This window comes from Anabrus simplex, chromosome 6, assembly GCF_040414725.1.
Source record: "Anabrus simplex isolate iqAnaSimp1 chromosome 6, ASM4041472v1, whole genome shotgun sequence".
In the NCBI taxonomy this organism is placed as follows: Eukaryota; Metazoa; Arthropoda; class Insecta; order Orthoptera; family Tettigoniidae; genus Anabrus; species Anabrus simplex.
Genome location: NC_090270.1, coordinates 256,168,726 through 256,186,207, shown reverse-complemented (window position 1 = coordinate 256,186,207; position 17,482 = coordinate 256,168,726). Strand labels below are relative to the sequence as shown.

The 17,482-nt window shown below is 38.8% G+C and overlaps 1 protein-coding gene across 1 annotated transcript in view; it reads right to left on the bottom strand.

Annotated features, from left to right (window-relative positions):
• Positions 1-17,482, bottom strand: part of pcm (pacman) — a 668,873-nt gene that overhangs the window by 280,171 nt on the left and 371,220 nt on the right. The window contains exon 22 of the mRNA XM_067150369.2: positions 9,437-9,632. Within this exon, the coding sequence (XP_067006470.2) occupies positions 9,437-9,632 (196 nt within the window). The remainder of the gene's footprint in view (positions 1-9,436; positions 9,633-17,482) is intronic.

Here is a 17,482-nt window from a genome sequence, read left to right as displayed (position 1 = left end):
GGGGAAGGCCTAAAATTTAGTTCTCAAATATTTTTATTATTAGTGGTCCTATCGATAAATACTACATTACGAAAATTATATAGAATTAAATTTCCGATCACTTATGTCATACATTGTTACCGTACCGGCTTTGATAACACAGATATTCATGAATTTGTATTTTCGTTGCCAAGTCCATATCAACGCCGAGCCACGAGAAAGTGAGTTAGCAGTACTGCATGAAAGTCGGTATATACAGTCGGGGAATAAGAAACCACAGTCTAAGTTACAAACAATTTTATTCGCCCTGGATGAAATTGTAGTTCAGGGGAAGGCGCCTAAAATTTAATTTTTAAATACCAATGTCTTGGTGCTATCGAAAAGTACAACATAACAAAAGTTACAGAGAATACAATTTCCGACCATTTATATTTTATTCAGTTTTACCGTACCTACTATGACAAGAGTGGTATTTCAGAGATAGACGAAAGGCCTACAATATTGAAAGCGCGTAACATTGATCAACAATAACATTACAATGACCATTGTTTGTTGTGATGTTCTTTGTCTCTTATGCTGCCGCTCAACTCCGATGGATGAGATTACTGCTACGTACCGAGTATGTCAGCCTGACTGAATACTGGCGGGAAATAGCTGGGGAGTATGAGAACTTTCTTCTTTAGCTGGGGAGTTTGAGAACTTTCTTCTTTAGCATGCCATTCCTCTGGTTCATACATTTTCTGATACTGCCGGTACGTAACAGATTGGTTCATCATAGTTTTTTTTTTTTTTTTTTTTGCTAGGGGCTTTACGTCGCACCGACACAGATAGGTCTTATGGCGACTATGGGATAGGAAAGGCCTAGGAGTTGGAGGCGGCCGTGGCCTTAATTAAGGTACAGCCCCAGCATTTGCCTGGTGTGAAAATGGGAAACCACGGAAAACCATCTTCAGGGCTGCCGACAGTGGGATTCGAACCCAGTATCTTCCAGATGCAAGCTCACAGCTGCGCGCTCCTAACCGCACGGCCAACTCGCCCGGAGCCAATTCCAAATCAGAGCACCACAATTCACGAAATAACTCAAAATTCAACCCTGAAAAGAGGCGTTTCTTAAGAAAAGCTTCTTCCCCTTCACTTTTATTTAATTCCACTTTTTATTCCAAATTAGCAGTGAAGACGGGGTTTCTCCTCTGGCTTGAAGGAACAATTTGCCTCCAAGTCAGATAGATTTTTCCCCTGCCTATGTAGTGAACTGAGATTTTCCGACTCATCGGGTACTCCTAGGAAACAGATTAGTAAAAGGCCATAGTTTTTGGCCTGGGAGTCTCCACTATTCGACACCCCCACCCGGCCGAAATAAGACGAAGTGTGTTCACGGATCACGGCTGTCTGCGGCTTGGTCATTCCAGCTCTGGAACTTTGGACTGTCAGATCGGCAGCGTAGTACTCTTCGTTAAAGGTAGAGAAATGCGTGGTTTTTCATTTGACTGAGTATTTCATATAGAAAGCATTGCTTTTAATTGCACTATTCCTAATGATGTCATTGTAATGAGTAATGACCTGTGTTCATTTCAGTTGGGAAAACTACTAAGATAGTCTTTTTGAGGATATAAAAAGGCAGGTGGAGAGTGAAAGTCTGCCATTATAATGAAAACTACCCAACCTGATTGTGACAGATGTAGGCAAGGGAGCCTACCATTACAATGAAAATTCCCTAACCCAGTCTTCATATGAGAAAAGACTATTGGTGACTACCCCGTCGCGTACTATGCAATTTAATACAATTTTGCTCACAATGTGTACAATACCTAATCTAGAATTCTGTAAACAATGTAAAATTCCGTAGCGAAGCACGGGTACATCAGTTAGTTGTATCTAAATCTGTATCCATGGTATTATATGCCAGTCACTGTGCATAAAGTATTAATTCATGGTGCATATATAATTGATTTTTGTATTATACCTATCGGGCAATTGTCAGAAGAAGCCCAAGAAACACGTAACAAAGATGAGAAAATACAGATTTGGACATTTTAGGAAATCCTCACGAAAACATACAAATGAGGACATATTGCATATGCTGCTGATATCTTTGGACTCAGTAATATCTCATAAAACCAAAATTGAACATAAAACGAGAAGAGCATTATCCAGTGAAGTATTACTACTCCTGAAAGAACCAGATGTACCGGCTCATCATGAACAGCATGAGGCAGTGAATGACGATGAAGCTTCAGATGACACATGTGATGAGTCATCAAGGTCAGGTTCATCGAGTGATTAGTGATAGTGACTGAAGTGCTGTCTGCAATTATCCACAATTGCAGTCTTCCAAATTAAAAGCAAACTAGCTGAGTACAAGTATTGTAGTTTATTGTAGTTTAGGCTCTATCCAACTCCTAGTCATATACAATTTCTTGCATGTGTAGATGTAGCTTAAGAAAGGTCTTAACTTATGTTTATTATGAAGTAAACAAATTATATACATTGCATTCACTCTAAATCCATAATTAAAACGTAAAAATAATTTTGTCCCCCTAGATTTCGATTTTGACCCACTGTGCAGTGGTGACATTCATGATCGCTACGAAGACAGAAGTTTAGACCAATTACTTCTACAGTGAAGCTCATGGTTGCGTATGACATGAAGGGGGTAACTGCAGGTCACTTCATTCTACATGGCACAACAATGATAGCAACTTACTAGAGGAACTTTGTTCTAAAACACGTATGTTGTGCCATTATGGAGAAACATCCTGATCCTCTGGACAATGGAATCATTCTCCACAACAATGCAAGACCACATGCTGTACAGCAGAGTGTGTGCAGTGCCTCCTGGAGCACAGGGGATGGGAAGTACTGGAGTGCCCACCACACTCTCCAGACCTTTCTCTGTGCAATTTCAACCTGATACCAAAAGTGAAGGAACCAATACATGGTACACAGTTTGGGACACAAACACTGCAAATGCTGTGCTGGAATAGATGACCAGATTCGCACATGATGAAGCAAATGGTATTCAGCACCTCCCATATTGTTGGCAGCATGTTGTGAACTACTCTGAAGGTCTTCAAGATGGGTGCGTGCAATGCTATCAAATACCACTTTCACACTAAATCCATGATGTTATGCCGTCGAGGATAATGAACATGAGTAGCACAACGTCATTGATGGGTTTTTATGGATAACTCCTATCATAAACTCTGCACTAACCATATCCTTTCCTCTGTATATTTCTATATTTCATATTTTCCACCCACGCTGGCATTCTCAAAAAAGAGGGGAAAAAATTGCCATGGCTTATATCCCAGCCCTTTCATTTAGAGCCCTTAGTATAGATTTTAAGTTACAAAAAGTAATAAATAATTTGAACAAAACATGCAAAAACACAGAGCATACAAGAAGCAACCTTATCATGCATAAAAACATACAGTATTTACTTGCCTGTAACATCCCCTATTTCCCCCATAATTTTCAATAGGGGAGGTTATCATTATTTAAAAACCAGAAAGAGGAACATTTAGCATCTTTAAATCAACACACAAAATATTTATATCAATATTTACACAAAAAGTATTAGCATATTTACACAGTTTTGTATCACCCTCCTCCTGCATTATCACAGATGACTGGTCACATGACTAAACAATGTGCCCACACCACAGTGCCGTGCGAAGTTCAAGGCTATACAGTGTTGTAACATCCAAAGTCTTGTGACAAAGTGTTGAAATTTGATCACTTTCTCGGTACAAGCTGATGGAAGCCTCCGGTATAGGGATGTCCTCCTCTACAAACTTAGTCAATTTTGATGCATAAAGAGTTCTGACCAACTTCTACTTGCTTTAAAGTCCTTCACCATTATACCAAGACTGTGCAATTTAATGCACATTAAACTGCATCATTTCATTATTTACAGTGTAGCTGTTGTCTCTTGTTTCACCAACCCACTCCAGAATTCTTACATCTACATTTTCATATTTTCCTTTCTTCACACCGCGGAAGGAATTACAAGTCCCCCCCCTCTTTCCTCCCAATTTCTCTCTCTAGTTATGCCATTAACGACTCGTACACGGCTGCACTTCGCATTTACGACTTGCCGTTCTCACTCCAATTCCCACAGCATATTCTAACACATTCAACTTGATAGATGCTGTACAATTTGTTTTCTTGCTCATTCTCACTCCTGCAAGTGTACTGGAGGCTTGTTAATTACATACTGCAGGCGGTGGAGCTTGGAAGCTGAAAGAGCATGAAAATGCAGGGTAGGTGGAGAGAGTAGCCAAAACCACGATTAATGCCAAGGTGTTGCAGAATCCTGGGTTTTACATTTAACTGAAATGTTCCATTTGCTGCCAGGTCACTTGAAAGATCTTTTGCAACTCTCCGGATTTTTTTTTTTTTCAATAGGAAAGCAAAAAGCTAAAAATGGTTCCACCTATTCAATACTTTTATTAAGGACTACATGTTTCATAGCTTCATTTTTTTGACAAGAATGCTTCTGAAAAATACTGGGATAAAAATACAATGGTTATAGTGGTATTTTTGGATACTGAGAAGGCATATGATAATGTACCACGTAAGCAAATATGGGAATGTCTGAGACATAAAGAAGTGCCAGATGAGATTATAGCTCGAGTAAAACAACTATATCGAGACACAAAGAGCTGTGTGCAAATTCAACGAGGCAGGTCAAACTGTTTTGAGGCCAAGAGCGGAGTCCAACAACGAAATTGTCTATCGCCACTTCTCTTCATTACTATAATGCAGGGCCTCTCAGGGTGCATGCGCCTGTGCACTGCACGGTGCAAGGTGCAGGAGAAGACTTCACTAGGTTGATCAGAGTGCAAACCCCCACTCCACTTCCCCTACATCTGTCTCACCCGTTCAGCCTGTCTTCACCTTCTTCACCTTCCCCACTGATTCTCCCCTTACTGTGAAATGTTTATGTGCGGTGAGCGGTGACGTTGTATAGGACAATGTTACTGGTGTTAAAACACTCTTCTTCCAATTTGGTTTGAGCAGACAACTTTTCTTCTCTAGCTCTTCTTTTCCTTTATTTTTTCAATGATACCAGTTATGCCTGGAACAAGGGACCGGCTGACAGCAATTCTGAGAGCCTTCTTTAAATTACAATCAGAAATAGGCCTACTCGCACGCAATCTAGTTTTCGTACAAATCAAAACAGGAAAAACCTTTCACATATGCATGTGGAACCAAACGTAGAAATCATCTTCGCTGCTTCTCGATCCAGCTTAGGAAAATCTTCCTTCGACAAATTCTCGTAGAATTTGAGCAAAGCCTTTGTATTGGAAAATAGATCTTTTTGATTAATTTGTTACATAATTATTGTCACACGGATTAAGCATTTCGCTTTATCGTCACGACTGACAAAAAAATACGCAAATTCCCAGTTCGATTGAAATGGACTTTTGGAGGACTTTGCTTTCTTTGAAACAGGTTGCTTGATTATTATGTCGTTGTCTTGCGCTTAACTATTTCAGTGATAAACAAGCCGTCTACCACCGAACACTTCATCACTGTCAGCGCACTACACCATCCGAGTCAAGCCGAGTTGAGCCGAGTCGAACCAATGCACAGTGCACGGAGTCTCTGCGCCTCCATTTGCATGTGTAAGATTTTGGGCGTTTGAGAGGCCCTGCTATAATGGATGGGGTTATAAAAGCCGTGGAAATGAAGGATCGGACAACAAATGCACTTGTATTAGCTGATGATGTTATGCTATAGGGTGAGACAGAAGCAGAAGTTCAAGCTAAACTAGATCTTTGGCAAGAAGAATTTGAAAGAATGGGAATAATCGTCAGCAAAAACTAAAACCATCAGTTTAGTGATGAGTCGAAATCCTGAAGCAGTCAACCTGCTAGTGCGAAATGAAGAAATAGACATTATCAATAACTTCAAATACTTAGGGAGCTTTGTTTCTTCTGACAATACCATAAACCAAGAAATAGGCAATAGAATACAAGCTGCATCAAAATTCTACCACTCCGTTCGTGGGATGACTCATTTCCCCAAGCTTGCAAACTCACGCGGTCCAAAACATATCTTTTACCAATTCTAACATACGGACTGGAAGCAGCAACATTGACTAGATCTGCACAAAGTTGCCTACAGGCCACTGAAATCAAGTTCCATCGGTCATATTGCTAAAAGACAATGAGAGACAAAACAGGGAATGAAAGTATTCGGCAACCACTTGGATTGGACAGGAGCCTGTTGGAAACCTTCGAATTAAGCAGTTTATGATGGTATGGACATATGAGAAGGATGGCTCCAATTAGGACCCCAAGAGCATACTATGAAACGAAAGCTGTTAGTAAGAGGCCCAGAGGGAGGCCTCGTGATAGTTGGGAAAAGCAAATTTTCAAAGACCTTGCCAAATGTGATGTAAATTGGCAGCAAAAGGTAGATCATCAACTGTGGATGGACAGGACGAACTGGAAGAGGCTCCTAACACCCACATCCGGCTTGCTGGAGCGGAAAACTGATGATGCTATTTCAGCAGGACTGTTATGCAATTTTAATCCAACAATGTATACCAACTAAGACTGTTCATTTTAATTTCCTGTACAACCTATTTTTAACATTCGTTGTTTCTATGTTATGACTTGTCAAGCGTACATAATAATTTTTGGCTGAAGATGATCTCATGGCAGGATCCAAACTAGTCCCAACTTAATGTAGTCCTTATATTAATAAAAGTATTGAATAGGTGGAACCATTTTTAGTTCCCCGCCCCTATTTGTAATCTATATTTCAATACGATCAATATGAAACTCATTGCTAATGTTCTTTCTTTTTTTCTTTTTTCGTTTCAGATATTTCTTTCCTGATTATTTTAAATTTTTTTAATACTTTCAGTTACCATTGACTAAATTGTAAAAATTCGGGATCCTTGTGATCATTCATGGTTTGAGAACTGATGTCTTTTGAAAAATATACAGGCGAGGGAGAGTTATAGGCGAGTACAAACATGAGTACATACATACTGTCCCCGTTTCTACCATCAAGGTAATTTGCCCCAGACTAGTCAACCGCTCCCAGGGGTACTCAGTTTGAACTATGATTTTTAAAAAAAAATTACATACACCTTGGATTTGATGGGGAACATATAACTAACATGGACATGGCGAGGTCAACTAAAGCAAGGCGAAACATGACGTCAGATTTTGGAGGAAAATCTGTTTATTAAAATAAACAAAAAAACATTTTTTTAAAATAGCAAAAAGTATCAAATGATCCAAATTTTTACATGACTCAGAATTTTTCTTTCAGCTTGATAAAGTCCATCTTGAGAATCAAAATATAAATCATACAAACATACGATTGTATGCCGACACACTTACTTAACAAATCAAATCAATCTTGAATTTTCATTAATTTTAACACATTGGTTTGCGAGTCTAAAACATCCCCTCATTCACGATGTAGAAATTAGGTCAAGATTAACCTGCCGGTTACTAGAGTGCTACGGCTGGGGTAATTTCCAGTGACCACTGACCACAGTTCTCTCCCTCTGGAAATCAAAAGTTAAATGCCATTCTCCCAGTATCTGAAAACTAAATGCAGACTAAGAGTCTTCCAACAAAATTACAAGTCCCCACACGATCACTCACGTAAATGAAAACTTCTCATGATGTTACCTGCATGAATCTCGCTGAATAATAAGGTAGCTAGCCCACGCGCTCATCGCTTTTATTAATTCGTCCTCTAACATGCCGTTGTATGCTCGATTGGGGCCATCCCTTACATAGACCAATGCTTAGCCAAATTGACGGTGACGCTATCATGTCATTGGTCCAGCACATCGCACTCATGATGCTTACTTCAAATGTATATTTCCAGCTCCTGTAGCCTCTCGCCGGTTCTCCGAAATGTTGTCCGTTGGAGTTCTATTGTTTCCTTGTTCTGCCTTGTGTACGTCATGTTGAAATTCCTCCTTCTAAACTCAGCTGGCGAGCAAATAAACCAGAGCACCAAGCTGCCTGCAGAAATTACGACATGGGCTGCTGAATGGAAATGTTCACAGCTAGTTACTAGTACTTAATAAAATATTCTTTATACGTTCAAATAGATGACTAATTAAATGAGCACTTCAATATGGGCTCAATACATACATACATCTTCATTAAAGACTGTTATGCTTTTCAGCATTCAGTCTGTAAGCCTCACTAAATTTACTAAACGCCTCCACAACCCTCTATTTGTAACTAGCTCTGTGGGTTCATTTATTTCCATACCTTTTATCTTTAAATTACTACTGTATTGGTCTCCCTCTATTTCTCCGTGACATGAGTCCCCTATTCTTTTAGGTAATCTACCCTCTTCCATTCACCATCACTGAAGCTGGTTTATGCACACCACTTCAACCGTTGAGTTCATTCCTAACTTAGCCTTTATTTCCTCATTCAGAGTACCCTCCTGCCATTGTTCTCAAATGTTTATTCCGGTGTTCATTCTTGCTACACTCATGTCTGTTATTTCTAATTTATGAATAAGATATCCCAAGTCCACCCAGCTTTCACTTCCAGACAGCAAGCTTGGTTTGAAAACAGACTGGTGTAAAGATAATTTCATCCAGGAGCTGAATTCTTTCGTACAGGATACTGTTGATTGCAACTGCAAGCTCAGTGCATTAGCTTTGCTGCACCTCAATTCAATTTCACTTACTACACTACCATCCTGGGAGAATACTGATCCTAAATATTTAAAAAATGATTTACTTGTTCCAGGTTGGTATTACAAAACAGACATTCAAATTTCCTTAGATTTCTCCCCTACTGACATTGTTTTAGTCTTGGAAATGCTAATTTTCATTTCATATTCACTGCACCTATTTTCAAGTTCCAAGATATTAGATTCCAGACTTTCAGCAAAGTCTTCCAAGCTTTACATGAAGAAAAATTTATTTATTATTATTTTTTTACTTGTTTTATTTCTGCTATTTGCTTTACGTCGCACCAACACAGATAGGTGTTATGGCGACGATGGGATAGGGAAGGCCTGGGAGTGGGAAGGAAGCGGCCGTGGCCTTAATTAAGGTACAGCCCCAGCATTTGCCTGGTGTGAAAATGGGAAACTACGGAAAACCATTTTCAGGGCTGCTGACAGTGGGATTCGAACCCACTATCTCCCAGATGCGAGCTCACAGCTGCACGCTCCTAACCACATGGCCAACTTGCCCAGTAGAAAAAATTTAAGTGAACACAAATACCAATGAGGTAATGGAAAAACATGACATTACAATAGCAGATACAACTTACATTAAACAGGGATCATATTTTGTTTGCTCTGTTTGGATCTAACACCAGGACAATGCACTCACTTAGCAAACTCATGTGACGCAAAAAAATCAATGTGTACAACAAAACTGAAATTATATCACATCTACCTCATTCACTAAACCTTTCAATTGTAATAGTAAGAGTTATATACACACCTTGTAGAGCAGGTATGGTTTCACTTGCATGGTAACTGTCTTAACGCGACAGTTTGTCTTGTAGAAGTTGTCTACAATGTTCTCTATCTCCTGGACCACTTCGGGCTCCAAGATCTCTGCGCCACATGCGTTACGTTCAACACTGTAATATGGCTGCTCCTTCATCCAACTGGTAATTGCTGCAATGTTGTCCTCCCTGCAATACAAACAATTATCATCTTCAAATACAAAGTATTATCCCCTCATAAGGGCAATTCTGGATGATTGCAGTGGTGGTGTTAAAGTGGGTGGATGACAAATCAGCAAAATGAGATTGTGGATAACATTAAACTCTATGTGCAATCTGAAAAAGAAATGAGAGAACTTAAAAAAAATAATTAATTAATTAATTAATTAAAAGTGAAAGTTATAAATGTAATCGGAGGGTCAACAAAGATCGCGCCCACAAAAACTAATACCAATATAAATATTCCGCTATTAGACATTATAAATTTTCCAGCTAACTCATTCCTGGTTGCCCACAAACACTGTCTGAATTAGAGAATGATAATTTTAATTACTTGGGCTCTGTTGCAGAAAAGGATTGTAGCTCAACAGATTAAATATAGCAGAGAACTGCAATACCACGAGATACCGTAGCAAAACTGACTCATCAGGAAGGATTGTGCAATTAGCACACCCACCAAACCAAGGCTGCTGACGGTCTCTGTTTTCCAATGTTCCTTTCCAGCACAAAAGCTTGGACATGCAGATCAGAGAAGAATAGCTGCTTTTGAGATCTGGTCATATAGGAGGATTCTACTGATATCGTGGCAGGAGAAAAGAAATAATGAATCAATTACGAGTGAACTCAATGTGAAGGAAAAGCTATCCTTGTAGAAGCTGTCTACAATTCTACAATATTTTGGTCATGTATGTTGGCATGAGATCAACATGAAGGAAACTGCTGTTCAAAAAATTGTTGTTTTCTAAGATGATGACCAATGTGACAAGGTGAAAAAGAGAACCAACAGAATGCTAGGTCAATCAAGCCACAGAGCATAAGATCAAGTATATTAGAAGAAACTATTCTAACATATTACATGATCCAAACCAAACCCCATGGCACAACAGCCCAGAAGTGCCACGGCCTACCAAGCGATGCTACTCAGCCCAATGGTCTGCAGATTACGAGGTATCGTATGGCCAGCACGACGAATCCTCTCGGCCGTTATTCTTGGCTTCCTAGACTGGGGCCGCCACCTCACCGTCGCATAGCTCCTCAATTGTAATCACGTAGGCCGAGTGGACCTCGAACAAGTCCTCTGATCCAGGTAAAAATTCCAGACCTGGTCGGGAATCGATCCCAGGGCCTCCGGGTAAGAGGCAGGCACGCTACCCCTACATTGCAGGGCCGGCCACACATTACAGGATAGATCAGCAAAATTTAATAAACTAAAAGACAAAGTCGTCAAGAAGTCGTCAATTAAAATCTCCACTCATAACACATGCAATTTCAAGTGCAAACTAACACTGCATTCAAGGCTCAAGCACAAAATTTGGTTGATCTTCTGGCATCTGGCAGTCTTCTCCACATGACACAGAAAACTGTTTCAGATTCCCAGGTGAGGATGGAGAAGAGGAAGAGGGAGGTCAGGAAGAACTCTCCTCTCAAAAGTAATACCTGCTGGTGGAGTAACTGATGAGTGTAATTCACCATGACTATAACCTCACACTCCAGAACTCAAACCAGATGATGATGATGATGATGATGATGATGATTAGAAATTGAAATAAGAAGAGCAATGACTCTGTTTGAAGGAAATGTGGGGCAGTTGCAGTTGTAAAAACTTAGGAGCAAAATTCCAGATAAAGCATTCAACAAGACAAAGAACTAAAAATAATCCTAGGGTGAGAAAGGATATTAGTTAAGGACACTGATACCTTCACAGAGACATAGTGAGAGTGGAAGCCTTTGTCAATGGTGCAGAAACAAAGCAGCTCAGAGGACTAGTTGCAAAATGTCATCAAGCAACATCAAAACCACTTTCAGTGGGAAGAAATAAATGGAACACTTGGACAATGTTTGACACTTTGATGCAGAAATTATCAGTAGCCTCAACCAGACTTCCCAGATACTGGATGAGCAGAGACCAGAGAAGAGAGAATACTATATTTTGTAGATCAGAGAGAATTTATACAGAACCCTACTAGAAAACAGTGCAAAAGTAGACAGTTCTTATCCAGCTAGGGAGCAGTTAACTTAAATTTGGGGTGAATATTTTCGTACAGCTGTTGGATATAACATTAGTACCGAGTGGATCAAATCTTCCGAGCATGAAGTTTCACACTCTTGATGTCAGTTAAGTGAACTGAAAATCTTCCCAGACCAAAGAAACAGCAGAACTTCTGGTTAGAGAAATTAACATGTTTACATCAAAGATTAATGATAATAAAACTTACTAATGAGGTCGTCTAACACCCGGAAAAAGGCTCCTTATTTAACCAAGGCATTTCACATTTGTTGCCAAAAGATCCATGCAACCAACAAGACCCAGCTAAGTTTATTCATTTGTGTCAGTAGCACAATATAGATTACAGATGCAAATTAAATAAAATACACAAAATTACAATATTGAGCCCTTATTGAAGTGCTCATTTAATTAATCAGTCATTTATTTGGGTGTACAAAGAATATTTCATTTTTATTAAGTCTTGGTAACTGGCAGAGAACATCCACATTCATCAGTACATGTTGCAATTTCTACAGGAAGCTTGGAGCCCAGGTCTATTTGCTCGCCAGCTATGTTTAGAATGGGATTTCGACATAAAGTACACAAAGCAGAATAAGGAAACAATGGAACTCCAACAGCCAGAACCAATTGAAAACATTTCAGAAGCCCGGCAAGAGACTAGAGAAGCTGGCAAGATACATTTGAAGTAAGCATCAGGTTCGCGATGTAATGAACCAATGATATGATAGCGTCACAAGTCATTTTGGCTAGGCATTGGCCTATGTAAGTGATGGCCCCAATCGAGCATACAACGGCGCCCGAGAGGACGAATTAATAAAAGCGACGAGCGGGTGGGCTAGCTACCCTTTTATTTGGAAGATTCTGCGCAGGTAACGTAATGAGAAGTATCATTTATGCGAGTGTGGGCCAGGACTTGTGTATCTTGATCGTGTGGGGACTTATAACTTAGGTTGAAGATGCTCAGACAGCATTTAAGTATTCAAGATTTTAAACTTTGGGAGAATGGCATTCATCTTTCGATTTGCCACAAGAGAGAACAGTTTCAAATAATCATTTCAATGCATAGTAACCTGCCTGTCTAGATAGATTTTCCAAGGACATAAACTTCACTATTTCCAGTCCAGCATTTAAATGGGAAATATTTACCTAGTTACGGGTTAAAATAAGATGAGTTGTCCCGTGGCTGAATGGGAACTGGTTTTTCATGGTCAGTGGTAATTACCCTGGTTGTAGTATTCTAGTAACTGGCAGGTTAATCTCGACCCAGTTTTCTACACCGTGAATGAGGGATGTTTCAGACAACCTCCAGAATATCTCAGTTGTTGTCCAATGTAATTTAGATATGCCAAATCATCCATGACAGTATATAATGATATTGTGTTGATCAACATATACAAGGTGACATCAATACATCAATATTTCGAGCCTAAACAATCTGGAAACAACGATTATAATTACAAGCGATCATGTGGTATATCAAATAGTATAACGTCAAGCATAAAATTAATCATGGTATAAAACTCGATGGTATGACTTAACTAATCAAATTCACAATATGGTAAGCCGATCACCCAATAGGATTCCTGAAGCTATTTGATTTTATCGTCACTTTTAGATGTCAACTGATACGATGATACATATAACAGCATTTAACTGGCATTCAGACACCCTAGCTAGCTGAGGCATACAATTATCCCAATAAATTCTTGTAGTAAGAAGAACCTTTGCAAGACCCTGAGAGCAGAACTCCATGAAACCGACTGTACGGGTGCACTGTTTTTTAAAATTTATATTTGCTGCATTATTTTGGGAGACTGAATCTCCGCTTTCAGTCATTCCGCCATATGTTGGCGAGGGTGATATATGTGTTTACCAAGGAGAGTTGTATTTTAGCGGCCTTATACTTCGTGATGATTTTATTGGCTTTTGTCCATGTCACTACGGTTGTTGCGGTAGACGAGATTCTTATATCATGACGTTTGCTTGAATTTTCTTTTATGATATAACAATGCTGAGGAATATTTGTGTCATATAATCTTTTTCAGGGACCAACATTGAATTATGTGCTGAAAATTAAAGCCTATTCTGGTATTTTTATGAATTTGTGTCACGTAAATTATTTCAGGAATCCACATTGATTTGTGCATGTTGTTATAAAGTCCACAAGTGGATTGATTTTGTGTCATATTATTTATTTCAGGAACCTACGTTGAATAGGAAGTGTTGCTTAAAGTGTAAATTTATTTCGTTATATTTTCCATCGGACTTTGATTGAATGAGAGTTGCGTAAATGCAGCATGCTTTTCTTGGTGAGCCCTGGAAATTATGACATGTTTTTGTTTCTTGGTGTATATTTGCCATTTATGTGATTTTTGTGTGTGGTTCCGATCCAAAGTGTTTGTTGTGCTCATGAGGTGTATGTATTTGTGCATAGGATGTTTTACCACTCAGCGTGTTATATATACTGTATATTGTACAGTTAGATTAATTTTTGTCTCCCCTTTGCGCATTAAATCACGTCTTTTCTTAAGGTTAGGTACCCCTACTGCAATGTCAAGTGTGCAGGAAAGGGGAATGTACCCATCTACAGTTGAAAGTGTTAACAAAAAGAAAGCCAGGGGCATGGTGCGAGCACGCTAACCAAAGTGTAAAATAAATAAAATTCTTGAATTTTTGATTTGTTATGTTAAGTATGTGTGTCGGTATATTTGTACGATATTTCGATTCACAAGATGGACTTTATCAAGCTGAGAGGATAATTCTGAGTCTTGTAAAATTTTTGCCGTATTTTTTTTTCTTATTTAGTTTGAATGAAGACATAATTTTTCCTAAACTGACATCATGCCTTGCCTTGCTTTATTTATACCGGTAGCTTTTAGTCGATCTCACCATGTCCATATTAGTTATATGTTCCCCATCAAAACCCAGGGTGTATATATTTTTAAGGCATTATTTTATCATAGTTCGAACTGAGCACGCCTGCGACAAGACAGGACAGTGCTAAGTTAAAGCACAGTAATAGATTCTACTGCGGCCAGGAACGCTGAATTCAGTTTTTACAATTTTTTTTCTTCTTCAAAGCTGTCCTGTTGACATACATGGCTTATGGCTGGGAGTCATCTGAAATTATGTGTCATGGAAGTTACCGCCACAAAATGTGTAATGGAAGTGTAACTCTAGCAACCATGCAGCCGTTGGTGGACGGTCATGACCGAGAGACATATCTATGAACATTTGATTTTTCAAAGAAAAAAGTGGTTTATATTTTGTTCTAGAATGGTCTTTGTTGTCAGTGGGATTGATGAATAACCCAGTGCACTTTATTGTGCTTGTAGCCTATTTCGCATTCCAATCAGAAGTTAGAATTTTATTTATTCAAAATCATCTTTCCAACTTTGGAAACTTTCCTTCGCGCACTCGTTCTCTTTTACCGTTTCTATTTTGTTTATACGCATTTTCAATACTGTCTCGGTTGCCCACAATAGTGTTCAAAGTAGTAGGTGCTAGTTTTAACGTTCGCACCAACTCTACGTGCTTAAGAAGTGGATTCCTATCTACTTCTTGAAGGATTTTATTTTTTTCTTCATTACTGAGTGGTTTTACAACCCTTTTCTTATCCACAGCTAGGCTATCACAAGACAGATACTGCATGTACCGCGCTACTGAAATTCTCACGATTATCCTGTAAGTCCGTAAGTAGGCAGTCACGCGACAATCACTTCACTTCTTTTTACCACTCAAGGTAATGCCAATAACTGTTCTTGTGATAAGATGATTAAAATCAGTGTGGTATGACTGAAGTAAAATTAAGCCTGTAGTGCAACAATAGAGGATCTTCGACAGGTCATTTGTGGGAGCCGTTAAATAATAAGGCTTCCATATACTGTAGGCCTATCCCATTCAAAAAATTATGTAAAGATGCAGGTAATGGTAAAGTGGTGTACCATTAATACAAAAATACAAACTGCTGGTTTGACAGTTGGCACTATTTTATTATTCACCGGCGAGTCTGTCCGAACCAATTCTGAGTACTGTTGAAGTTCCGTGTTCAAGATGACAGTCGAAGACGCTTAATCGCGTATGGCGACTATAACCTCGCGAGAAATTCATGCTCGAACAAAGTGACCAGAAAACAGTGTTTAATTACGAACTGGTCAGAAACCTAAGGCTTCAACTAACAATTCATCATGCAATTGTTTTAGGAAAAAAGTAATCTGCTATAATATGTACATACTTGTAGCTACTGGTATGAGCCCAAAGGCAAAAAAAGTCATATCTGTTTTCACATCTTTTAATAGTCTCTTGTTACTTTAACAGGCTCCAGTAGAGAATTATTGATATTTGTTCTCTCGACTTTTTCACACTTTTTAGTCTCTCCTGTATCTCCATGGTATGTTTTCCCGTTTGATACAATTTTTTTCGTTGTCCTCTACAGAAACGTACTAATGAGGTTTCACTGTATAGCTTCAGAATTGGATCTGGGGGAGAAAAGCTTTATATTTTGAATCACCTCGTGTTTATGGGCGACAAAGGTTTACGCATCGAATCAACACCAACTTGCCTAATAAGAGTGATTGACAAATTCACAGAGATAAGTTATTTATAAAGTTCAACCTTTTCAATATAAATTACGTGTTGTGTAGATGTTATTTACAACATTTATTTAACATGGGACCTGTTTCGACATTTTAAATGTCATCATTAGCCATAAACAAAAGAGCAAGGACATAATAATTAAAACTGGCATAGTGACACATTGAAATATGTACATAGTCTTTTAGCATTAAAAGATTAAAAGAAGGTTTTGATATGTTATCCAAGTACAAAAGTCTTACCTCTGTGATCTCAGTTGAACACAGAAACAATAATGAAGCTTATGTCTTTCGTTGACAAATTCTCAAGAGCCATCAAGATGGACTTGGGGGTTCATAAATGCAAGACCCCTCAACATAATCAGGGGAAAATTAAAGAAGCCTGTGCCATCCTACTTCGTGTGCTATATTGCGGTATTGATGGCAGTGACTTGGAAAGACAAGCTTAACTTTGGATACTGATATTTTATATAATTTTTAGAGAAATTGGGCTTGGTTGACTTCCCTCCTTGTTTTAGTTGGGTTCTTAAAGTGTTTTGACAGCGTATTGTGTAGCTTATCACTGTTTTACAGACTTACAGGAAGGATTTTTATATTTTGTGAGTACCTAATGCATGTTTACGTTTAATTATTGCTGCCATGGCCATGCATAAAATTTGTTTTGATGCGTTTTGATCCGCAATTGATTTCGACTTTTTAAATTTACTTCTCAATATTTATTTGATAAGTACTGGCATGTTCAATTAAGGGCCTATTTAACATCCTCAGTCATACCATCAAGACATAACGATGAATGAAAATCTGACCACTCAAGTGTCCATTTCCATTAACCAAGTCCAGCGAGGTCCCATGTCCGTATTACCTATCATATGGTCAGCGCTTTAACACCGTGCTATGTCTGTTAGATTTCATTTTCTACAGTGATTTGTGCAAAATTACCTTGTTGGTAATTAGCGATCATAACACCCTAAATTAATATACTATATACATACATACATACATACACACACACACACACACACACACACACACACACACACACACACACACACGCACATTATCATTATAGACTGTTATGCCTTACAGCATTCAGTCTGCAAGGCTCTGTGAATTTACTAAACGTCGCCACAATCCTCGATTTGCAACTAGTGTCGTGGGCCTCATTTAGTTCTATAACTCTTATCTTTAAATCGTTAGAAACCAAGTCTAACCATCATCGT